This window comes from Ornithodoros turicata, unplaced genomic scaffold (assembly GCF_037126465.1).
Source record: "Ornithodoros turicata isolate Travis unplaced genomic scaffold, ASM3712646v1 ctg00001091.1, whole genome shotgun sequence".
Taxonomy (NCBI): Eukaryota; Metazoa; Arthropoda; class Arachnida; order Ixodida; family Argasidae; genus Ornithodoros; species Ornithodoros turicata.
Genome location: NW_026999464.1, coordinates 161,243 through 187,841, shown reverse-complemented (window position 1 = coordinate 187,841; position 26,599 = coordinate 161,243). Strand labels below are relative to the sequence as shown.

Genomic DNA, 26,599 nt, shown 5'->3' with positions numbered 1-26,599 from the left:
ACAACTTTCCTCCGCTTTTGTCTGAACATATACACGATCACCAAAATAACATACCGCAACTCTGGAGCCTGCTAATATACGCGCTCGAGTCGCAAAAACGTTATTAGAAAATTAAAAGGAAATTATCCAATGTTGAATTCCAATGGCAGAGTCGGAGCAAGTGGCACACTCCGCAGTGGAGCGGCTTGATCTGGCCTAGAGCAAGTGACCCGAATCTGCGACTGGAACATTTGCGCCCAACTTGGAGTTTAGCCCTGGCCAATCTTCCTTGGTGGATGGCGGCCAGAGACGGAGGACGAAGAAGAAGAATATTGTACTCAAGTTCCAATACAACGCCATGTTTTGGAACATCAAGGTCCTCCTAATCTCCTAACGTTGCCCTGGTGATGTCTGGCTTATTGCTTTCTTCAAGAAACAAAATTGCTAACGTACGACGCGAAATACTAGTCACGGCGAAGACGCGTCGGGAAGCGGCCTTGCCGAAGCAGAGACAGGAAATAGGAAGCACGACCGACAAGTGACACGTCACGGAGAGTTCCGGATGAATCTGCCTATTTTGGCGGAGCAGTCTGGGTTGCTCCCTGGAGCGACCTTGGCTCGAATGCCGCTCCGAAGCTCCCATTGGAAGACTCCAGAACTGTTCCCAATCTGCCAATGGAACAGACTTGCTCTCGGCAGAGCAACAAAACTTGCTCTGGAAACGCTCCGAATCTGCCATTGGAATTCAACACAAGTATACACGACGGGATGCACACGGCTGTTTGTGAACGGACTGGTTCGCGACAGCACCTTTATAATGCAAAGTGTAGCAACACGGGAATAATAATGTGGCGTAATTCATCGTGCACGTCATTTTGTTTATATTAATTTATGTATATTGTCGTATGCCGTATGCGTGCCATACACTCCAATCTCACAGCATAGCAATTGAGCTCTCAAACAACAACCATCAGTTGAACAATAAAGGAAGTGAGAGTAATATAAACTCGCTCAATGGCTGTACAGCTGGTACACAACGCTGGACCCAAAACCATTTGCCGCCGACGCCGCGTGTCGCGGTCACGAGGCCATAACAACGCCGTGGGAGCCGCCACCGAGGGCGGCCCTCCTATCGCTCGCAGCGCCACTCCATAAGGGCGCTCTATTTCGCATCGCCATCCGATGCCTCCAGCTATCTCTCACCATACTCCCCGAAGGAGCAATGACGTCAACCGCGGAATGCGACAGCAGCGGCCCCAAGTGGTGAAGCGTGGCGCCCTCTAGTCTTGAACCCAACACAATGGCTTATTCTTATATTCATCGGAGATAATCCGTCTATTGGAGGCTGCATTGAAACAACACCCGTTTGAACGTAGTCCTGATATCCAACGGAAGCAAAGCCCGGCGGATTGATTATCAAACGCCTTTGACATAGGGGATGACGACGCGTGTTTGGCGGGTGTTTGTTATGTTAAGTCGGAGTTCTCTACTTTTTGTCCAGTTATGCCGCAAACCGTATCTAACCGCGTCCTCCCCATGCCGTGTGTGTCATATTTCCTGTCAATTACCCCAGAACAAATAATACAATGAGAACTTACTGTGCTTAAGTCGAATCCCCGTTGTTAAATTTTTGGGCAAACAGGTGTAATTCAAAAAGCGAGCAGGCACAATACGGCACACATACACACGGCTCGGTGCCGCTGAGGGGGCGTAGAATCCGAAGCGCAGGTGAGATGCGTCCAGTTCGCGAACTGGAGAAGCACCTGGAGAAGACACAAGGTGATGGCCATGGGAGACTATAAAGAACGCTATTGCCTGGAGGGTACAGACTAGGAGAAGTGTTCAGCTGAGGAGATGGCGTCATGAGGGACTGAGTGGTGGAGAAGTCGGCCCAGACGATGGCTGGACTTCGGGGAATGAACTGGTAAAACAGACGATGCAGGCCTATGGAAGAAGTCGTCCCAGGCAGGTAGGAAGGCTAGAACGTGGAAAATAACCTGACGTGAGGAAGGAAGAGATGACGCCGGTCCATGCAGGGAAGTGTAGGGAAGAGACTGCAGTGGTAGTGCTAGATAGTGTACAAGGACATACGGGTTGTGCTGGACCTCTCAAAGTGCATACCCTACACGCATTTATAGATTGTAATTATTTTTTTTTATTTCATTCATTGTGTCAATTTGGAAAGTATATCAATGCTGTTGACGTAGTTAGGCCCCTCCCCTTGGCTCAGGTTTCGCGAACACTTTAATTCTTTTCCTCCCCCTTTCATGTTTCTACTCCTCCTTCCAGTGACCCAACTCCCATTCTTTTTCTGTCCTTAGCTTTTTCTTTCTCTCTGAGGATCAGGCCTGCGGTACCTTGTGTGGTGCGGGCGTGGGCATCCCTCACCCTTCTTTTTTTTCCGAGAGTACTGTCCTTAAGCCATGGGTAGGTTGGTTCGGGTGAGCTCGTCGCCCCGGAAATCTCTCGAAGCCTTTTAGACAGAAGAAAATTGATGAGATTTTTCGCAACAGATCGCCAGAGATTTTTCACAAAGCTTCTGAGCCTTCGCAGCCCGGCGGGCGCCAGTGATGCGGCAAGTACAGAAAGGAGGCTGGAAGGTAATAGCGGCAATTATTGATCCGGCTATATCCCACATACCTCTCTGTGTGTTCCTTCAAGATAGGAAAAAAAACATGTCTGTCTTTTCTCTTACTGACATTAGTATATGTAAAGTTTTTCACAAAAACAGGCAGCGTTCCTTTCAAATGAATGGCACATAAGTCACTCTTAGTATCATATCCGCGCAGAACGTGCAGCCACAACATGCAAAACAGATCAAATGTCTTGACGCCATTTTGGTTTAGTTATCCGTCTGCCATAAAGCGCCAAAATACCACCTATCTTTAAACGCACGGCATTTCACATTCAACTCTCGTATCACTTCTTCCCTTCACAAAAATCCCTCCGGACTGTCTAAAATCATTTCCGACTGCCGCCTCCGTTCATTTACTTCCCAACTGGGTCTATCGATTCAGAGATGCAACCTGTATCCCTCGGTATACAGCGTTCCACAGTTCCAATTCTCACTCACCGCATCATCCAGATGTATTGCAAACACTTATGACGCAGTCAATATCACTTTAGTGTGCAGCCCTCCAAAATATGTCGCAGAGCACACGGAGCTCAAAACGGCGTAGCCTGCAGTCCACAGGAGTCTGGACAGACAGGCGCATCAACAGCTGTACTTTACATCCCACGGGACGAAGCTGAAAAAGAGATCAAATTGTCCTACGCCATGTCATCTATGGTCATCTATGTCATGTGTCATGTCATCTATGGAATCCTATGCCGTACTAGCTGCTTTGAGATGCATCTCCTAGTCCACACCCAGTATCTGGACAATCCTGACGGACAGTAAAACAGCGCTACACTCTAAAAAAAAGAAGATACCGAAAGTAAAAGTAAAAAAAACTATCAAATTCTTGACCTTTATTCTATGCGTCATGTTCTTACACTTAGCGCTTTGACGGGTGGTAAAGGTCGAGAATTTGGTCGTTTTTTTGCCAGCTATTTTAGAAGTAAGCCGTTGACTTCTATGTCATGCGTAGAAACTTTATGCTTACATGTTCGCTTATTACGGTCATATACCACTAGTTATACCAGGCAGCATACGCCAACACAGAACGCTGTCTATTCTTGCATGTATGGACAAATTGAATTGAATTGTATGTGATTCAATCGCTAGCAAAGAACATCCACAGGGAGCTCTCCTGCCTGATAACGGTACAAGCATTCACAAGGTCATATGCTACCATAGTTAGCTCTCATTCTTGATGACAATACACACACAAGTTCACAATTGAAACCTTTCGGCAGAATTAGTTAGAAGGTATTGAAACCGGCAACCGCCGAGTTTCGATGGCAATGGAAAGCCCTGTTCCCATGTAATCTACCTCCGCGGAATGCCGGTTGTGTGAACCTACAATAGCCTCAAGCGTGTCCCTACACTGCAAGTGGGAGGGACATGTTAAAAGCGATTGTGCCGCGCCGGTGTGCGCCTGCTGTTTCAAGGTTAGTCATGAGTCGTGTGATGCTCTTTGCACGTGCTGTTGCGGCGACCACGCCGTAACTTCATGTGCAGTCAAGTCATGGGCTTCACATGTAGTCTGTGATAGTGTGTCGCCGGACGCTTGGTGCCTGTTCCGGCGGTTGTGGGGGAGCCAGTGCGCTCAGTAGCGTTGGAGTATGCCTCTACGACACCAGCTGTGGCTAATGGAGCGGACGCTGTAGCTGTTGGTGTGATAATTCTTGAAGGTCCCAGCGGTTGCTCTGCGGCACTTGCTCTTGTATGTTCGTGGCACAGTCGCGACGGAGTCCGGCAGGTGTGATATCGCTCCCGTGGGTGATATGTGGTTCTCCCTGTGGTTCGGAATGTAAACACTGTATGTGATAACAAAGTAAGTGTCGCGTGCTCGCAATCCGATAGCTTGGTAGTCGAGCTGGATGCGTGTGATGTGGATGGCGGGTACGCCTGTCTACAAACGGAAGCATGACTCCTCGGGCGAGGCTCCTGATGCAGCGTGGGACGCCGCCATCGTTGCAGATTACGTGTATGCGGCTACCAGGATGATGAATGCGGCCTGCTTTCGCTTTGCCAGCGGAGGCGGATCAAGAAAACACAACTTGTCGAAGCACACGCCGGGGAGCCGGTAGAGCTCAACCACACTTCGCCACAGGGGTGCTGCATTGACGCAATCGTAGAAGACATGGCGATGGGTTTCTACGGCGCCACATAGGGCACACGTATCCGTCCGGGGCAATCCTAAGCGGCGAAACCTCTCTCTCACAGGCAGGACCTCGTGCGAAAACTGTCACAGGACGTCAGCCTTTGAGGACTTGACGAGGAGTGACGAGAGACATCGCCGATTCGCCTATGGTTGGTTGCCCTGTACCGGGAAGCTGACCTTTTATTGCCAACTGTAGGATGGGACAAGACACTTCAAAAATAATACTTCTCTCCCTAAAAAGGAAGAGCAGGATCAGCTAGTGCTAGGCAGACAGTCTCACAGAACTGTCAGTGCCAAACATCCCTCCGATGCCTTCATTGGGACCTTGTATCGCCAACTGTAGGATGGGACAAGCGTTAGCTTGCCCACATCACGCTTCCAAAATAGACCACAAAACAGCAACCGCCTGAGATCCCTCAGAAGCCTTCATTGGAATCGCAAGCGCCACCTGTGGCACGCAAAGGCTCATGGGAACTTAGGACCTGACCTCAGCACGGGTCTGGTAGAATATTGTATTGCCAACCGTAGGATGGGACAAGGGTAAGCTTTCGTGGTACACTATATGTATTGGCATCGGAGCGGAAGACCAGCCACACAGACTGGCTCCGTCTAACGTTTCGCAAGGACCAAACTAAGGCTACGTAGATGCCAACTCTAGAGCAATATGATCTCTAGATTAATATGTGTGCTGGACGTCACCATGCAACGAACGAATACTCGCGGAAAGTTGCGAACGTGACAACGGCACACCCTACTTGGCCACCTAAAAGTGAAGCACATACGTACCTCTATCATCTTCAAAGAGGACCGAAGATGTCTGCCACCGTCTTGCAAAGTGCACAGCTCCCAGCACAGCTCTTTCTCTACGAAGAGCGCGACGAACCCCTGCTCGAACAAGATTTAGCACTTCTGCTACACTACGGATGCGGCCACCCTGTGCTGCAATGCAGCGAGAAATCCACACCTGGTAGTTAATCTCAACTGCCTGAAGGAGGAACTGTTTCCTATCGCGATGTGGGACGGGAGGCTGAAAGAGCGTTTGAATGACAGCCCACCAAATGCGTGACACTCCGAACAGGACTTCAACTTTGTGCTCTAGCGTATCGGGCACAAGGCACTGATGAAACACGTGTTCCACAGTTTCATGACAAGCACAGAATGGACAGAAAGGAGTGGCGACTCCGTACCGAGCCAGACGGTCCCGAAGCGGTAAAACGCCGTGTGCCAAGCGCCATTGCAGGCTAGCCCGACGTGCGTCGAACCAGCCCGCGGTGACACGACGCCAAGCAACCTGCCGGGGCACACCAAGGCCCACAGCCGGAGCAAGAGGAATTCGTACAGTCATGGTGTGTGTGGGGAAAAATTTATTCATGACTGGCCTAGGCTCACTTCCAAATGTTCATATACAGGCGAGAGGAGGTGACAGGTGACAGATATCTACAAATGGTACGTGGTATGATCAGTGGTATGTACAATGATGCTCACAATAACGTTCACGGCCGGAAGTCGCGGAAGAAAACAAGGCCTCCCCAAGTGTCAAGGTAGGACAGACCTCCCCATCGTGCACCGAAGCGCTCTTCAGCACTCGAAGTCAACTCCTCCTGGAGCACTGCCACAAGGAGACATCTGGCACGCTGCACAAGCGGCAGAATGGGGACACTGCGAAGATTTCGCGTGACAGCGCGGCACCTTGCCGTCCACAGCACCGTGGCTCCGCAGGAGGTCAGAAGCATGCGGATACGGCCATCCGCCGAACGAAGGCCGGTCTGAGCGGCACGGTAGTCCAGTCAGCATGGTCTTTAGAAAAAATCTTCCCGGAAACAACACCGCGAGCGATGTTGCCCCGACGACCGTTTTACGGGCCGCGCACAGCCGGCCGGTCAGCATGGTACACTATTAAATGTTACTCCAACAACCACCGTAAACGCAAATTCGGTTCTGGCGACTGCGACGTATCATTAGTGTCTGCTACACAAGTTTACTGGTGTCGCGGTAGCGTCAACAATCAAAGTGATAGCCTCTCCGGCTCCGGCTCGATATAGGGCGACGACGACGACGATTGAGTTTTCAAAATCAATGATGTTGGAGACATGGTCTGGCTTGAATTACCCCCGCTACGTTTTTTTTTCTTCTTCTTCTTGCTGGGAGGACCCCTGTGCCTGATGTCCTTAGGTATCACCAAAAGTTTCCGGGTACCCTAGCTGCAGGGAAAAAAATAAAAAAAAATAAAAGAGGTTCGTACTCCTTGGCGTACTGCCAAAGGCGTACGAAATGCAATGCCATCACAGCGGACGTAGGACGCGACTCCATTTCGAATGCAGAACATACACATTATCGCGTGTTTTCGCAAATCAGCTTCCCAGATGATGGCTAGCCCAGCTGTAAAATCAAAGGTCGACAACATCGTGCAAGCCACTTCAGGGAAATCGAGGGATTCACTTACCATGTTTTCCAAAGCGTTTCCGTTAAAGGAACTGTAAAGTGAATTTCAACCCAGGGTTGCCTAGCCAAGCCTAGGGAGAGTACATATCAGTTACGAAATATTTCTTTTTGAATCCTTTTTTTCTTTGAGTAATCCAATTTCAAAGATTGCATTCGGGCGCAAAGCTTAGTACTCCCTCAGACACAACCCCTGGTTGACTCGTGTCGGCTACGGCTAGGGTCGCCTTTCTGATCCGCCTCCCGGTCTGTGGCGAAGCCGTAATGTTGTTTTGAGGTCCACGTCGTGTGATGTTGATTTTTCCAAACTTGAATGCCCTCGAGCTTGCGATAGTCCAGCAGTCACGCCCGCAAAACTTTTGTTCTTACGAGTGCACGCGGTAGACGCAGCATGACACGCATCATCCGCAGAATCGTCGACGGAGGATGAATTACCGTCATTGCAGTCATCTGGCCGCCGTGGGAAACACTCTTCATGTGTAATGAAAATGTTGAGGGCCTCGCAGCGGAAATATGGCATTGCCCTTTCGGTGGAGGTGTCCTTGCGGCAAATGCGTGCCGATGCCGACTGCAGAAGAATGCCTTTCTTGCCGCGAAATGAGACGTTACTGAAGCAGCGCATCGGTTGGATTTCAAGAAATCTGGTCTTTGAAATACTGTGACTGAAGATTGAGTTGTTCCAGGTATTCTACTGCTACGTAAAAGAAGGCGACGAGTACGCTGTTAAGAGGAACAGCAAAGTGATCAAGTGAGTTAATTCATGTGTACCTTCGGTTTGCTATTAGTGAAGTTGCATATCGTAATTTTACGCTGTCCCTGGTACATGCAGGAAGTTTGGGTACGTTGCCTACAAACAGTTTACCAGGTAGCTCTGGGGACCATTAGGAAAGCTGAAAGCACTGCAGAAAAGTCCTCGAAGCATGTGCTGTACATGCCATAAGGGAAAACTTTCCTTCTGAAGCATACAAAGGTTTTTGCCTTTTTGACGTGTGATGCAGTAGGTGCTGTCTGACGATGTGCACGTTATTCGCTTTCACTGAGATGAAGCTCTCACGTTTCTTTCAGGTGCTTGTAGGCAGCATTGAATCACTCCCATCTTGACAGCTGTACACAGGATGGTTTGGTCATGAACACTGCTTGATCACAACAGTATTCATTTCATGAAAAATAGAGGTCTGCCATATACCCTTCTGGAATAACTAGACAGCCATTACACAGTAAAATGCATTCTACCGTCATCAAAGCTTGTAATGTTGCTTTATTGATCACTGTGTTTATGAATGAGCATACAAGTAATAGCAGTAAACAAGCAAACAATGAAAGACAACATCCCCATACCAACCAATAACGCAGTGTATGTATTCTTTTTTTTTTCAGTGCACAGGTGTTTGCCACAGACATGTTCCAGTCCATAAGCTCTAAGAGAAGATAGGCTATCACCTTGCTTATAATCGATTTATATATCGATTCAACTGCGATCGTATCAAGGCTCAATTTCTATGTTCCACATTGCAACACTAGAACCCACAGAACATTTTATGTGTGTGGTAGCAGTTACCTTCAGATTGTATATAACTCCCATTCCGGGGTTTTCGATCTGTTCAGTGGTGATCTATTTGGCGTCGTACGTCAACTTCGATGCCTCCTTTGTGATGGGTCCAAAGCTAGCCAGTTGTTGCCTCGCCATCTACATGGTTTTGTCTTTGTCGTAGTTTTTGTTTTTGTTTTATCTTATGTAATTATGGTGTTTTAATTCATTTCTTTGTATTGACTGCCTGTATGGTGCACCATTAGGGAGGCCCTCTGGCCATTCATGGGCACCAGAAAAATAGAAATAAATAAATACATAAATATAACATCTCGCGTTCATGATTTTATCAGTATAAGAAGGCCTTACGTGGGGTCATGCCAATGGCATCAACAGTGGCTTCTCTTCAGAGGCATCCCTATCGTTGACAACAATTTTAGACCTTTTCTGTGTCTGCGCACATCCATCTTTGCAACACTTTCTCAATTTCTTATTATAAATTTCCCATGCTTTCCCTCATACCAGTCCAATTGCAGCCATTGGTGCGGGCTCAGGCCTTTTGCAGACCGCTACTATTTCACTGTAGCTCACATCTTTGCAAGTTGGTGTTTTACTCAGGAGGTGATCTACATCCTCTGCGAAGATAAGATATGGTCATGGCTAAGTGTCTACCCTATGCTCTTTATATCGAAACATGGCCCATCATGGCTGTTGAAAGCGTGCCAGGTCAAACCTAGACACATTATCTCGAAGCTTGTATACATTGTTTCCTGAATGACAGCTGATTTCTATACGTAAGCTCATACTTCTCCACATGCTAAGTAGAAGCTCTGCATTTCCCTCAGAATTGGAACTACACCTGTAAAGGTGGTTACAAGTACGCTGCATCCACTGGTTTAGCTCAGCACGTGCACGGCACTTGACTGCAGGTTCAAGCTTTTTCTTAACCCATCGGTATCTTAGCCCTCTGTTACAAGATCCTCTTGTGGACTACATGGCCACTAAGCATTCCTGAGCATGGCATTTGCATATTGCAATTGTACAAGCTTGTTCTTTTTACCTTTTACTACATGTACCTTTTATGTCATTGTTACAGATAGAATAATTGTAACAGAAAATTCAACTACGCAATACCTGTGTGCCTTGCTTTGTATTATTTTTTCGTGCCCTCAATACTTTCTAACAAGAATTTGGATTTCCTCCTCACTACCTTCTTTGTTCCCTTTCTCTAATGTACATCAGTATAAATATCTGTACCATGTGTGTCTGTATCATGCCTAATGAAGGACAGACTCTATTCGAAAGGTCGTGTTTCAGTAAGATTATTTGGATGTTTCAGTCTCTCATGACCGTGAGTTCTGATAATCCTACCTGTGTCGCGAAATGGAGCCTGCGACCTTTCTGGTAGGTGTTGTAGGTGAGGTCTGTTGAGGTGACTTTAGTAGTATAGATTCGAGCCCCACAACAACCACTTTTTTCTAGTCCAGTTGTAGGAATTTCTAATCCACCAGCCATTTCTAATCCAGGTCAAGCCAGGTCTAATCCAGGCTCGACCCCTTCATGGTGATCCATCTAATTCCTATGTCATTGGCTGCCATTCATTGCCACATTTGCTCACTCGCTCATAAACACCAAAATTATCTATTCTATTCAATTCTAAGTCAGTTCATAGGCTTCCAAATCGCTCTTTTTTCTAATCCAGTTCTAGGAATTTCTAATCCACCACCCAATTCAAATCTAGGTCAAGCCACTTCTAAGTCCTCTGGTTGGTTGGTCACAGCTCCATTCCTTCACGCTGATTGACCGATCCAGGCTCCACCCCTTCATGGTGATCCATCTAATTTCTATGTGATTGGCTACCGTTCATTGCCACAACATCTGCTCACTCGCTCGTAGACACCAAAATGATCTATTCTATTGAATTCTAAGTCATAGGCTTCCAAATCGCTCACCTGTCCATAGGTCCGGGGGGTGGTCACTTCCATTCATTTCTAAAACCTAGTGATTGACCTATTGGCTGCCTCTCATACATGCTCAATAGACTCATTTGTCATTTCCACTCTCTAGTTACTCGGTCACACGCTTTCAACTGCATATTGCTTCATAATTTCAACCGCAACATAGACAGTCCCTCGTGGGTCAATTCCATTCATTTCTGGGCCAGCTCACAAGCCCCCCCAAATTGCATATTCGCTTGGGACGCTTTCTAGTTAATCCAGGACAACGCTTCGGAACAGTAAGGACATAGAAAAACACGGGAAATAGTTTTCAACATTTATTAGACACATCATGGCATTCTCAGAGAGATTGTAGTTCTCTCTGGGGCACTTCCAGCACACTGGACATTTCCACCCCGCATCCATGGCGTTTTTCACATAAGTACCGTGTGGATCACCCAAGCGTTCGTCCTTCTCCATCCACGGCTCAGTCCCAGACCGCACGCGAGAACAGCATGTCACGGAAGTATCAGTTCTCTTCCTGCACATCTCCTGGAGCGAAAAAAGAACATTATGAGCTTCACTATTTACATCATCCATTTAAACTTACCATATTCACAGCTTCCGTAAGGGTAGGATTCGATGTCATTGCAGAGGTATCTCTTGTCGTCGTATGCCATCAGACTTCTTTTGACGTTTCTGATGGTGTACATGCACTGTTTCTTTCCAACGATTGATACTTGTTCGTTCGATACGCTCGTGTGATTGAACAAGGTATTGTAGTATGTCTCATGGAGGAGGTGCTTGCGTACAATATTCTTTTTGACCCCTTTAGCTCTTGCAATTTGCTTTCCTCCAGCTAATTTGATGGAATACATTTTAGCTTTCAAGCATATTACTTCTTCGATAGGTACACTACCAGTTTCGCTTTTGAAAGCCCCAAGTCTCCCATGATTCTTTTCACTGTACAGTGGATGATCCCGGTCGAAGGAAGACAAATCTAAGTGGTCGTCAGCGATCGCTCGTAACTGATCTTCGTAGTCCTTGCAGAATAGGCCGAGGATCAGAGAATCCGTGTCAAAGTAACAGGCAATCACTGGACAAGTGAGCTTACTCAGCAAGGTTTCGTAGTAGAATGAGTACATGGTTAATTTACTCAGTTCCAAAATCGTAAACCCAATCTGGAGCGGGAAATCGCATCGCACTTTTCTTTTGCGCATTTCGTACATGACACAATCCGGGGACAAAATTTCCATCCTCACGCATTCCGCCCGACTCCCGAGGCGACTCGCCGTCTCCTCATCGAAGGCTACTCGAATGTCCCGCATGTTAAATTTATTTAAAAGCGTTCTTCCGAATACCGCATTATTTGAGAGTTTATAGAAATTTTTTTCGAACGTCGTGCTCGAGGCAACGCGTCTGGCAACATTGTCCTCGATGTAGGGACGCAGGAATGGTGCCTGGCGAAATTTTAGAATTCTGTGAATTTTTGTCACTCTCATACCCAATCTACAATAGAGTGCGAGCAGCGCATAATGAACGACGTACTCGACCTTGTCCTTGCACGTGAGCAGCAGCTTTTTGCTGTTAGCTGGCTGATACATTAATTCTTCGAGAAGCCCTCGCTGGAATGGCGAGAGCCAATCCTTCGGGACGACCATCTTCTCAGGAGCCAGGGGAAAGTACCGTGTCAGTGCGTGGATAGATTTTGGATACTCCAAGTCACATACATACACGTAGCCAACGTCTGAATCAGTGGGGTGACGCATAAAATCCACGGAGCTAAAATCCTCGACCCATTCGAAATCACCAATTGGGAGGTGCTTTATCATACTGAATCCGTAAAGATTGTTGCAATCTATGTATGATATGTACACCTCCTCTTTATCGGGATCATAGCCACTACACAGAGGGTTATTGGCACGTAAATGACGCCTGCTCGCCTGACAGAGCCCACCTCTAACGCCCGATTCGATGGTTCTGTACATGTCCTCGTCGATGATTAACTCCAATTTTGCCTGCGTGTAATTTAGAGCGCATTGCCACGAATAGGATGCTAGAGAAACACAATGAAGCAATTCCAATCCACGTGCGCAGTAGCACAGACGTCGGAAGTGCTGCATCACGTCAGCATGTAATAGGGCATCCGTTTTCAGGTACAATGCATTATAATCCCGTAAACTCGAGCACCCAAAATGTTCAAATACATGCAGAGCGTACTGGTAGTCTTCGTCACTTATATCTTCCCCAGTTAGATCGTTTCGAAAGGCGGATTTTTCTGGCAAGGTCAATTCATCGTACACTGCGAAAGAACTAATATAGCTGTACGGGAATACACCTTTACGAAGCAAAATTTCGTAGTCATCTCCAAATGCCTGCTTAAGGCATTGGAACGCCTCTGCACCCCCCATGCATTTGACAGTTTCCACAAGCTCCCCCAGCGACGAATTCAGGTACTGCATGGTATCTCTGAAGAGGAAGGTGCCAATTTCAAACGAACGAATTTTTTCCATGGAGCTGGCTACAATGAAGGGAGGTCGCTTCCACCCGAGAATGTGAAATTCCCGCAGCAGCCCGGCCAAATCGTAGGACAAATTGTGTACCATGATCGGCAATTTTTCCCTAGTCGTGCACGCGACGTTACAGGGGTTACACAAAGTTGCGATATAATTTGTCTCGCCCGCACTACAATGCTTCGAATGATCATGATGCCGGACACGGGGTAGATCTTCGGTAAACTCCTGTTTACAGTACGCACAGTGGGTAGCAGCTCTGTGCTCAGCGCATTGCTCATCATTCAGCACCATTGCGGCGGAGCAAGCGTTCAGGGCGATCATCTCATCTCGCATTTCCATGAGCGCCTTCACACGCTGCTTTGCCGCATCTTCCCCATGGTGCGTCCTGATGCGCAACACCCTTGAGTCGTGGGTACGCACGAGCACGGCACAAAAGCTAGAGGTGATGTGACGCTGCATGCCATCACTACTGGGCGCAAGTACGCTCTCCGTGTCCAGCGCGACAACGTAGTTGTACTGTTGCATGTACTGTATTTTAGTAAATTCTACAAAGTTTTCTCCGGGTTCACAAAATTCTAATAGGATTTCGTTCACGTCCGCGCAAAGGCGTCGATGTTTCGCCATGCTCTTTTCCTCGTTAAAAGAGCGAGTGCAACGTTCGCATACGAAACGCGTGTTCTTTCTCGTCAACAAACGCTCGAGGGACTTAATTCCGAAAAAATGCTCATCAACCTCCAATAAGTGAATTTTCTTTTCGCTTTCCAGTTTTGGGGGTCGCGACACGTGCACTCCCTGATCGACGTACGCGTACACGTACACAGATATCCTATTTTTCTCTTCGAACTCGTCCAGATCAGCGAATGAAACAGGGAAGTGACTAGGCCACCAGTACTCTGTTGCATAATTTTCATATTTTTTCCATCGGTTCCTTTCCTGTGGGTGCAAGAGGGCGAGCGTATTGTATTTAAAGCACTCGCCCTCCTTACGCTCTGGTAAAGGGACATTTGTTAGGACATTCCTACGACTAGCCAAATTAGTGGGAAGTACCCCATTGCACCCGAATTTTTTAGTTTTCACAGAGGAAATACACATTTGAACTTTTTGGACGTCAGTGGATACAAACCCACTACCCTCGCGCTGGTAATTTTCAATGCGCCCGGTGGACTCCTGAATCACATCCATCAAAGTATTTGCGATAGCTCCGTCGCTGTGGACTTCGCGAGCAAGCGCCATGAAATGAGCTATGTGTGCGGTTACATCCCCTCGATTTTCTTTCATCATTAGAACGTCAGAACAAATGCAAAACCTAAAGGGTATCCTTTGCGCTCGCAAAATGGCAATTATATTGTGGAGGTGGTTCATTAAATATTGTCGCAAGTCCTCTACTCCCTGATCGTGAACAGATGCCAATAGCACAAACGCTTTGACGATACCTCGAAATGCGCTATCAGTTTGAAAGAAAGGCAGGAAGGAAATGTCCACATAGGGATGTGATCGCTCGACGTGAGCATGCAATGTGGCAGGTGAAATGTCTGGAGAAGATGGTGAATTCTCTTCCAATGGCTCATCATCCCCGATATCATGAGGATCAAAAAAGCAGAACACGCATCTAGGCACTGAAAAAAAAAAGAAGAAACACTAAGAAATCGTGCACCACAGAGCGTGGATGAAAAATACTTACTTTTGAAGCGAGCTCCGCACACTCCCGAAGCGATGCGAAGACTGCTGCCTCTTTACACATCCTCCCCACTTATATAGCGGCGACCTCGCTGCATGCCCCAACATGCACGGGTGCGAGGAGTCGTCATAGCCTAAAAATAACTTGCTCTGCATGTTCAAGGTCGCAGCTTGCCCTTGGCTTCACGTAATGCTCCGTCCGCCTACACCATTGCCGCACCTGAGCGCAAAGTTCGCTCTCATCACATGTCATTCCGATATGCAAGTTGATTTCATGATCAGGCACACAACCATCCCATTTTGGCTGTGGAATTTCAATAATATTACTTAAAAGAAACAAATTGCAGTGAAATGCTGATTCATCTCAGACAGGAATTTCTACCCTCAGTGTTAAACCCTCAGATACCAGCATTTCTGCTCAAATAGCAAAATAGCTATGACTTCAAAAATTAAACACATGCTAAACAAACTACCATCAACTGCTATCAGATAATTATTGCATAATGCTAAATACTCATTTGCATTGTCCCTGCGTGAAGAAAGCACAGGACAAGGGTACACAAATTCACTTAAGCGATGAGGGAAAAGGCTTAAGACCTCAGGTCACCACACATCGCCACGCGGCTAGCACAACATGACACCAACAAGATACTAGCAGCGGGAAGAACTGCAACACTGCTAAACAAGTCCAGACATGCCATGATGACGTCACAAACCAGGAAAAAAGCACACGCGCGTGCGCGCGCACACACAGCAGCTCAGGAATGCACAAGGAGAAGTGCTTTATTGGAATTTCTACTCCTGGCTCAGACACCAACATTTCTGCTCAAATCTGCCATAACTGCAAGATTAAGCACTGCTTACTTCATCGAGCACCCATCAAAATCTAACAAGCAAAAAACAAACAAACCCACTTTCCGTAATAGAACACTATTCAGCTTTACCAAGTGATTTTCTTCTGCTTTAGCAGTGAAAGAAGAAAAGAGCCATGAAAAATTACACGTACTTTTGCTTGAATAGCTATAAGAGATACAAAAAAAAAAAAACGAAGCACAGGCTGTGACAAAGGCACTCATTTCTGCTATCAGATAATTATTGCATAATGCTACATACACAGTCGCGTTGTCCCTGTGTAAAGAAAGCACAGGACAAGGGTACACAAATCGAATTGGGAAAATCACTTCTACTCGCGTAGCATAATACGATATACGCTGATTTTTTTTTTTACGGGCGAAAATTGCAATAAGAAGCCACTGCTATGCAAGTGCAACAACCCTTATTTTTAAACCAACATTTTATGCAATACCACATAAATTTATCACTCGAGTCACATGAAAAGGCATACACAATGTACTTACTGGTTAAGTGGGGTCACAGTTGCACACACACACACACACAACACAGACACAACGAGCGACAGTGAAAAATAAGAAATTACACGCACTTCTGCTCGAATAGCAAAGTGTCAAGCATGACAAAACACATTTGCTACCACCAGAAAATTATTAAACAGAATAATACAATATTCGCAAAAATTAAGCTTGTGTGGCAAACACACAACCTGAGGAACACACCTATTCACATCTGCTTTCTGAATTTGTTATACAGGCGTGAGCGATTCGATAAGAATATAAAGCACGCTGCTTGGAGAAAGCATATATCATGTGTAGCTCAGTCTACTCTATTGAAAATGTGATAAACCTTATTTTTCAAACAAAAAAATCACAGTCGGCATAATATACGGCAATATCGGCAATATCACTGAAGTCAAACACATTGAACTTACTTGTCAAGTGGGGTCCCAGCTGCACAAACGCGCACACACACTCACACATTTTTAGTGCCTCACAACGAGCAAAAACACAAGGTCTATTCACAGCCACATAAATTCATATTATTCCTCACGTCAATAATTATCCAACCATCGTCAAAACGGGGAACACGCATATGCCAATGCGAAACAATAGGCCTTCCCGCCGGATGTAATACGATATCGCCAGTCGACCGTCCCAAAGCAAAAAAGAAACACAGCATCTCAGGAATGCATGTTGCCTATACATCCAAGAACAGCGCGCAGCAATTATAATACAGAATGGGATTCATTTCTTTGTACTTTTGCTTGCTTGCATATAAATATTTCACAAGAAATATTACAGAGTGTCAAAGGAGAACAGCATTCACTACACCCTGTAGCTCTTATCGTTTTTAAACGAACCAGTTTTCATATGTTCATAACCACACTACCATTCACTAAATAGGGGAGTCACCATTGATTCAAATAAGATGTCATCGATTGCAAACTTCACGCAAGAATAAGCAACTGCTGCGCGCCGTATTTTTCTTATAATAAACACCAAATCTCGCCGTGTTAAACACCAATAGCAACGATTTTTTTGTATTTTGTATTTATTTTTGCCGTTTCCAGCAGCTCAATACATTGTGCGAGTCATCAAAAATTAAAAATTTCTGATCTGCTGCTGTTAAAGTGATAAAACAATGTGCCTGCAGGGGAAAACGACAAAAATAAATACAAAATACAAAAAAAATCGTTGCTATTGGTGTTTAACACGGCGAGATTTGGTGTTTATTATAAGAAAAATACGGCGCGCAGCAGTTGCTTATTCTTGCGTGAAGTTTGCAATCGATGACATCTTATTTGAATCAATGGTGACTCCCCTATTTAGTGAATGGTAGTGTGGTTATGAACATATGAAAACTGGTTCGTTTAAAAACGAGAAGAGCTACAGGGTGTAGTGAATGCTGTTCTCCTTTGACACTCTGTAATATTTCTTGTGAAATATTTATATGCAAGCAAACAAAAGTACAAAGAAATGAATCCCATACTGTATTATAATTGCTGCGCGCTGTTCTTGGATGTATAGGCAACATGCATTCCTGAGATGCTGTGTTTCTTTTTTGCTTTGGGACGGTCGACTGGCGATATCGTATTACATCCGGCGGGAAGGCCTATTGTTTCGCATTGGCATATGCGTGTTCCCCGTCTTGACGATGGTTGGATAATTATTGACGTGAGGAATAATATGAATTTATGTGGCTGTGAATAGAGCTTGTGTTTTTGCTCGTTGTGAGGCACTAAAAATGTGTGAGTGTGTGTGCGCGTTTGTGCAGCTGGGACCCCACTTGACAAGTAAGTTCAATGTGTTTGACTTCAGTGATATTGCCGATATTGCCGTATATTATGCCTACTGTGATTTTTTTGTTTGAAAAATAAGGTTTATCACATTTTCAATAGAGTAGACTGAGCTACACATGATATATGCTTTCTCCAAGCAGCGTGCTTTATATTCTTATCGAATCGCTCACGCCTGTATAACAAATTCAGAAAGCAGATGTGAATAGGTGTGTTCCTCAGGTTGTGTGTTTGCCACACAAGCTTAATTTTTGCGAATATTGTATTATTCTGTTTAATAATTTTCTGGTGGTAGCAAATGTGTTTTGTCATGCTTGACACTTTGCTATTCGAGCAGAAGTGCGTGTAATTTCTTATTTTTCACTGTCGCTCGTTGTGTCTGTGTTGTGTGTGTGTGTGTGTGCAACTGTGACCCTACTTAACCAGTAAGTACATTGTGTATGCCTTTTCATGTGACTCGAGTGATAAATTTATGTGGTATTGCATAAAATGTTGGTTTAAAAATAAGGGTTGTTGCACTTGCATAGCAGTGGCTTCTTATTGCAATTTTCGCCCGTAAAAAAAAAATCAGCGTATATCGTATTATGCTACGCGAGTAGAAGTGATTTTCCCAATTCGATTTGTGTACCCTTGTCCTGTGCTTTCTTTACACAGGGACAACGCGACTGTGTATGTAGCATTATGCAATAATTATCTGATAGCAGAAATGAGTGCCTTTGTCACAGCCTGTGCTTCGTTTTTTTTTGTTGTATCTCTTATAGCTATTCAAGCAAAAGTACGTGTAATTTTTCATGGCTCTTTTCTTCTTTCACTGCTAAAGCAGAAGAAAATCACTTGGTAAAGCTGAATAGTGTTCTATTACGGAAAGTGGGTTTGTTTGTTTTTTGTTTGTTAGATTTTGATGGGTGCTCGATGAAGTAAGCAGTGCTTAATCTTGCAGTTATGGCAGATTTGAGCAGAAATGTTGGTGTCTGAGCCAGGAGTAGAAATTCCAATAAAGCACTTCTCCTTGTGCATTCCTGAGCTGCTGTGTGTGCGCGCGCGTGTGCTTTTTTCCTGGTTTGTGACGTCATCATGGCATGTCTGGACTTGTTTAGCAGTGTTGCAGTTCTTCCCGCTGCTAGTATCTTGTTGGTGTCATGTTGTGCTAGCCGCGTGGCGATGTGTGGTGACCTGAGGTCTTAAGCCTTTTCCCTCATCGTTTAAGTGAATTTGTGTACCCTTGTCCTGTGCTTTCTTCACGCAGGGACAATGCAAATGAGTATTTAGCATTATGCAATAATTATCTGATAGCAGTTGATGGTAGTTTGTTTAGCATGTGTTTAATTTTTGAAGTCATAGCTATTTTGCTATTTGAGCAGAATTGCTGGTATCTGAGGGTTTAACACTGAGGGTAGAAATTCCTGTCTGAGATGAATCAGCATTTCACTGCAATTTGTTTCTTTTAAGTAATATTATTGAAATTCCACAGCCAAAATGGGATGGTTGTGTGCCTGATCATGAAATCAACTTGCATATCGGAATGACATGTGATGAGAGCGAACTTTGCGCTCAGGTGCGGCAATGGTGTAGGCGGACGGAGCATTACGTGAAGCCAAGGGCAAGCTGCGACCTTGAACATGCAGAGCAAGTTATTTTTAGGCTATGACGACTCCTCGCACCCGTGCATGTTGGGGCATGCAGCGAGGTCGCCGCTATATAAGTGGGGGGGATGTGTAAAGAGGCAGCAGTCTTCGCATCGCTTCGGGAGTGTGCGGAGCTCGCTTCAAAAGTAAGTATTTTTCATCCACGCTCTGTGGTGCACGATTTCTTAGTGTTTCTTTTTTTTTTTTCAGTGCCTAGATACGTGTTCTGCTTTTTTGATCCTCATGATATCGGGGATGATGAGCCATTGGAAGAGAATTCACCATCTTCTCCAGACATTTCACCTGTCACATTGCATGCTCACGTCGAGCGATCACATCCCTATGTGGACATTTCCTTCCTGCCTTTCTTTCAAACTGATAGCGCATTTCGAGGTATCGTCAAAGCGTTTGTGCTATTGGCATCTGTTCACGATCAGGGAGTAGAGGACTTGCGACAATATTTAATGAACCACCTCCACAATATAATTGCCATTTTGCGAGAGCAAAGGATACCCTTTAGGTTTTGCATTTGTTCTGATGTTCTAATGATGAAAGAAAATCGAGGGGATGTAACCGCACACATAGCTCATTTCATGGCGCTTGCTCGCGAAGTCCACAGCGACAGAGCTATCGCAAATACTTTGATGGATGTGACTCAGGTGTCCACCGGGCGCATTGAAAATTACCAGCGCGAGGGTAGTGGGTTTGTATCCACTGACGTCCAAAAAGTTCAAATGTGTATTTCCTCTGTGAAAACTAAAAAATTAGGGTGCAATGGGGTACTTCCCACTAATTTGGCTAGTCGTAGGAATGTCCTAACAAATGTCCCTTTACCAGAGCGTAAGGAGGGCGAGTGCTTTAAATACAATACGCTCGCCCTCTTGCACCCACAGGAAAGGAACCGATGGAAAAAATATGAAAATTATGCAACAGAGTACTGGTGGCCTAGTCACTTCCCTGTTTCATTCGCTGATCTGGACGAGTTCGAAGAGAAAAATAGGATATCTGTGTACGTGTACGCGTACGTCGATCAGGGAGTGCACGTGTCGCGACCCCCAAAACTGGAAAGCGAAAAGAAAATTCACTTATTGGAGGTTGATGAGCATTTTTTCGGAATTAAGTCCCTCGAGCGTTTGTTGACGAGAAAGAACACGCGTTTCGTATGCGAACGTTGCACTCGCTCTTTTAACGAGGAAAAGAGCATGGCGAAACATCGACGCCTTTGCGCGGACGTGAACGAAATCCTATTAGAATTTTGTGAACCCGGAGAAAACTTTGTAGAATTTACTAAAATACAGTACATGCAACAGTACAACTACGTTGTCGCGCTGGACACGGAGAGCGTACTTGCGCCCAGTAGTGATGGCATGCAGCGTCACATCACCTCTAGCTTTTCTGCCGTGCTCGTGCGTACCCACGACTCAAGGGTGTTGCGCATCAGGACGCACCATGGGGAAGATGCGGCAAAGCAGTGTGTGAAGGCGCTCATGGAAATGCGAGATGAGATGATCGCCCTGAACGCTTGCTCCGCCGCAATGGTGCTGAATGATGAGCAATGCGCTGAGCACAGAGCTGCTACCCACTGTGCGTACTGTAAACAGGAGTTTACCGAAGATCTACCCCGTGTCCGGCATCATGATCATTCGAAGCATTGTAGTGCGGGCGAGACAAATTATATCGCAACTTTGTGTAACCCCTGTAACGTCGCGTGCACGACTAGGGAAAAATTGCCGATCATGGTACACAATTTGTCCTACGATTTGGCCGGGCTGCTGCGGGAATTTCACATTCTCGGGTGGAAGCGACCTCCCTTCATTGTAGCCAGCTCCATGGAAAAAATTCGTTCGTTTGAAATTGGCACCTTCCTCTTCAGAGATACCATGCAGTACCTGAATTCGTCGCTGGGGGAGCTTGTGGAAACTGTCAAATGCATGGGGGGTGTAGAGGCGTTCCAATGCCTTAAGCAGGCATTTGGAGATGACTACGAAATTTTGCTTCGTAAAGGTGTATTCCCGTACAGCTATATTAGTTCTTTTGCAGTGTACGATGAATTGACCTTGCCAGAAAAATCCGCCTTTCGAAACGATCTAACTGGGGAAGATATAAGTGACGAAGACTACCAGTACGCTCTGCATGTATTTGAACATTTTGGGTGCTCGAGTTTACGGGATTATAATGCATTGTACCTGAAAACGGATGCCCTATTACATGCTGACGTGATGCAGCACTTCCGACGTCTGTGCTACAGCACACGTGGATTGGAATTGCTTCATTGTGTTTCTCTAGCATCCTATTCGTGGCAATGCGCTCTAAATTACACGCAGGCAAAATTGGAGTTAATCATCGACGAGGACATGTACAGAACCATCGAATCGGGCGTTAGAGGTGGGCTCTGTCAGGCGAGCAGGCGTCATTTACGTGCCAATAACCCTCTGTGTAGTGGCTATGATCCCGATAAAGAGGAGGTGTACATATCATACATAGATTGCAACAATCTTTACGGATTCAGTATGATAAAGCACCTCCCAATTGGTGATTTCAAATGGGTCGAGGATTTTAGCTCCGTGGATTTTATGCGTCACCCCACTGATTCAGACGTTGGCTACGTGTATGTATGTGACTTGGAGTATCCAAAATCTATCCACGCACTGACACGGTACTTTCCCCTGGCTCCTGAGAAGATGGTCGTCCCGAAGGATTGGCTCTCGCCATTCCAGCGAGGGCTTCTCGAAGAATTAATGTATCAGCCAGCTAACAGCAAAAAGCTGCTGCTCACGTGCAAGGACAAGGTCGAGTACGTCGTTCATTATGCGCTGCTCGCACTCTATTGTAGATTGGGTATGAGAGTGACAAAAATTCACAGAATTCTAAAATTTCGCCATGCACCATTCCTGCGTCCCTACATCGAGGACAATGTTGCCAGACGCGTTGCCTCGAGCACGACGTTCGAAAAAAATTGCTATAAACTCTCAAATAATGCGGTATTCGGAAGAACGCTTTTAAATAAATTTAACATGCGGGACATTCGAGTACCCTTCGATGAGGAGACGGCGTGTCGCCTCGGGAGTCGGGCGGAATGCGTGAGGATGGAAATTTTGTCCCCGGATTGTGTCATGTACGAAATGCGCAAAAGAAAAGTGCGATGCGATTTCCCGCTCCAGATTGGGTTTACGATTTTGGAACTGAGTAAATTAACCATGTACTCATTCTACTACGAAACCTTGCTGAGTAAGCTCACTTGTCCAGTGATTGCCTGTTACTTTGACACGGATTCTCTGATCCTCGGCCTATTCTGCAAGGACTACGAAGATCAGTTACGAGCGATCGTTGACGACCACTTAGATTTGTCTTCCTTCGACCGGGATCATCCACTGTACAGTGAAAAGAATCATGGGAGACTTGGGGCTTTCAAAAGCGAAACTGGTAGTGAACCTATCGAAGAAGTAATATGCTTGAAAGCTAAAATGTATTCCATCAAATTAGCTGGAGGAAAGCAAATTGCAAGAGCTAAAGGGGTCAAAAAGAATATTGTACGCAAGCACCTCCTCCATGAGACATACTACAATACCTTGTTCAATCACACGAGCGTATCGAACGAACAAGTATCAATCGTTGGAAAGAAACAGTGCATGTACACCATCAGAAACGTCAAAAGAAGTCTGATGGCATACGACGACAAGAGATACCTCTGCAATAACATCGAATCCTACCCTTACGGAAGCTGTGAATATGGTAAGTTTAAATGGATGATGTAAATAGTGAAGCTCATAATGTTCTTTTTTCGCTCCAGGAGATGTGCAGGAAGAGAACTGATACTTCCGTGACATGCTGTTCTCGCGTGCGGTCTGGGACTGAGCCGTGGATGGAGAAGGACGAACGCTTGGGTGATCCACACGGTACTTATGTGAAAAACGCCATGGATGCGGGGTGGAAATGTCCAGTGTGCTGGAAGTGCCCCAGAGAGAACTACAATCTCTCTGAGAATGCCATGATGTGTCTAATAAATGTTGAAAACTATTTCCCGTGTTTTTCTATGTCCTTACTGTCCCGAAGCGTTGTCCTGGATTAACTAGAAAGCGTCCCAAGCGAATATGCAATTTGGGGGGGCTTGTGAGCTGGCCCAGAAATGAATGGAATTGACCCATGAGGGACTGTCTATGTTGCGGTTGAAATTATGAAGCAATATGCAGTTGAAAGCGTGTGACCGAGTAACTAGAGAGTGGAAATGACAAATGAGTCTATTGAGCATGTATGAGAGGAAGCCAATAGGTCAATCACTAGGTTTTAGAAATGAATGGAAGTGACCACCCCCCGGACCTATGGACAGGTGAGCGATTTGGAAGCCTATGACTTAGAATTCAATAGAATAGATCATTTTGGTGTCTACGAGCGAGTGAGCAGATGTTGTGGCAATGAACGGTAGCCAATCACATAGAAATTAGATGGATCACCATGAAGAGGTGGAGCCTGGATTGGTCAATCAGTGTGAAGGAATGGAGCTGTGACCAACCAACCAGAGGACTTAGAAGTGGCTTGACCTAGATTTGAATTGGGTGGTGGATTAGAAATTCCTAGAACTGGATTAGAAAAAGAGCGATTTGGAAGCCTATGAACTGACTTAGAATTGAATAGAATAGATAATTTTGGTGTTTATGAGCGAGTGAGCAAATGTGGCAATGAATGGCAGCCAATGACATAGGAATTAGATGGATCACCATGAAGGGGTCGAGCCTGGATTAGACCTGGCTTGACCTGGATTAGAAATGGCTGGTGGATTAGAAATTCCTACAACTGGATTAGAAAAAAGTGGTTGTTGTGGGGCTCGAATCTATACTACTGACTTTAATATTAATTAGTTCGCGTAACCACAGAACTGGTCAACAGCAAATACCACAAGGTGTCATTTGAATCTGTGAATACATAAGGCGCTATGAATTCACACCTTGGCTACACTGGTCCCATTGAAAAGGATTGTGCAGGACAGCAGGATGTTCCCTGCAGCCATCTTGTTCACTTCTGGCCGACGTTTCCAAGATAAATTGTGTTCACTTGGGCACTCTGCTTTTGTGGTGAGAAGCGTGACGCGAACATCTGTGGCCTCTTTGTGAGATACACCGGAAGTTCTGAATATGATGCACATTTGATGTGCTTCTTCTGGTCTGGTGAAGCAGAGGGAACAACACTGCAAAGTAGAGGAGCTTTTGGTATCTGCAAACTTGTATCAGCAGGCCATTCAAAACTGTTGTCTTCAGATTTCCAGAGTGACTCAACAGCTGGTACCACCAGTGGTGAAGATATTGTCATATCATGCACCTGCAAGGCATGCAGAAGTTAAAATGTTAAACAAAACAAGAGCTTGATCCACCTGTGAGCATGAGTGTGTATGGACAATAGGTGTTGAATTCATCACTGGATAAAGGTTGAGAGGTGTTGACGTTAAATCATGCGTTGACACGCTTTTACTTCTGAGTGTCACATTCTTGTCAGTCACGATGGAAGCCTGTGTCGCTGATATGAATCAAGAATGCGGTCAGTATCTATAGCTCATAATTTATTTGACACTTATATTCTCCTGCGAGAGCTTAGGGCCCCCAGGGGAAGGGGGATATTGCGTTTGGTACATTACGCAGCGTAGGCATCACAAAAATCGATTTGAATTTCAAGTAAACCACACATATGTATTATTCCTGTGTATCGGTAAATACATACCTCATCTGCACTGGTGTTCGCATCCTCAGACGTCACATGCTGAAACACTGGTGTCGGGGCTGCCGTCCGTGTGAGAAGTTTGCGCCCGTCCGCTGCTACCATTTTGTACGAGTCGTCAGAGAAATGGGTTGAGCAAATATGGCGTGTCTCACGAATGTCTTGACGAAGCGCTTGCAACAACTTTCGTTTCCGTGCATTTTCCATTGGAATCTTGTGGTATACAACGTCCCTTGTCGAAAGAGCACACTTGGTGTATCCCCGAACATTACAGTAGATACCTGGCATTGCGCTCAGGTGAAGCTTTGTTCAATTTCGGCACGAAATGAACTTTTTTGCGTACACAAACCTGGCAAGGCCGCAATAAACGCCGTCACCGTGCAATATGGTTGGGAGGAGAGAAGACAGAGGGCGCTGACCGCGCTGACAGTATTTTGGTATACTGTTTCTTTGATATTTTGAAGAATTGTCTCAGTAATTCTTGTGATTCTAAAAGTAGTGTTTATTGGAGATTAGTAGCCGTCGTAAGTTCATTGTGTATTACTTAGGTATCACGTGACAGGAGTACTCCCATCACTCCCATGACTTTTTTAGCTGTTACGGGGCGCAACCTACCGTCCGATTTATTTTTTCTAATTTATGTTCTGTAATAATTAACCCGCTTTGAGTGCTTAGGCTCTATGTGAGGCATCACACAGGCAAACACTACCAGATCGCACACAGAAACAGGGGGGTCAAATTTCACATTACAGTTCCTTTAAAGGTTGGTCATGGCAAAGGTTTACAGTTTCACATTCGCTGGCTGCGTTTGTGTTACCTTTGTCGTCTTCGCTGTTAACTGTCATGTGCCAACCCCCCCCCCCCCCCCCACACACACACACACCGCTAGCTCCCGAAAGCTTCCTGTATAGAGCTTAGGAGTTAGGAACTCACTCTATTTAGTGAATGAGCGTAGCAGATGAGTCACTCACCGCTTCATACTGGACGGACGTCTCAAGAATGCTCACTGAAAAGGAGACCTTTGAATAGCGCCACCTGTGTACGAACTATGCAGCCGAGAGTGATTCGTGACACATCCGGTATGTTCAAGCTGAAAGCGGCATTTCGCAAGTCTCTTTTTCTCCCGATACCGTCAACCAGATTACAACAGTGTGTTTGAAATGTTGGCAATACAAAAGTTGTACGTATATATTGTTTCGGGTAATAGCTGCGTTTCACACACACACACACAAATGTAAGAACATACATTGGATACACTGGACACACATACAT

General features: G+C 45.6%; 1 protein-coding gene and 2 long non-coding RNA genes across 3 annotated transcripts; 1 reads left to right on the top strand and 2 right to left on the bottom strand.

Moving 5' to 3' along the window:
• Positions 1–10,977: 10,977 nt before the first annotated feature.
• Positions 10,978–13,507, bottom strand: LOC135376438 (uncharacterized). The gene is made up of 2 exons (XM_064608935.1): positions 11,263–13,507; positions 10,978–11,204 (listed from the first exon to the last, which is right to left on the bottom strand). The coding sequence occupies exons 1-2, from the start codon at positions 13,505–13,507 to the stop codon at positions 11,182–11,184; spliced, it is 2,268 nt and encodes a 755-aa protein (XP_064465005.1). The 3' UTR covers positions 10,978–11,181.
• Positions 13,508–13,528: 21 nt separating this feature from the next.
• On the bottom strand, positions 13,529–16,813 carry LOC135376439 (uncharacterized). Its single transcript, XR_010417691.1, has 3 exons — positions 16,632–16,813; positions 14,850–15,065; positions 13,529–14,784 (listed from the first exon to the last, which is right to left on the bottom strand). It is a non-coding gene; the product is annotated as an uncharacterized LOC135376439 (long non-coding RNA).
• A 6,506-nt stretch (positions 16,814–23,319) lies between these two features.
• Positions 23,320–23,638, top strand: LOC135376434 (uncharacterized). The gene is made up of 2 exons (XR_010417690.1): positions 23,320–23,353; positions 23,412–23,638. It is a non-coding gene; the product is annotated as an uncharacterized LOC135376434 (long non-coding RNA).
• Positions 23,639–26,599: the final 2,961 nt, after the last annotated feature.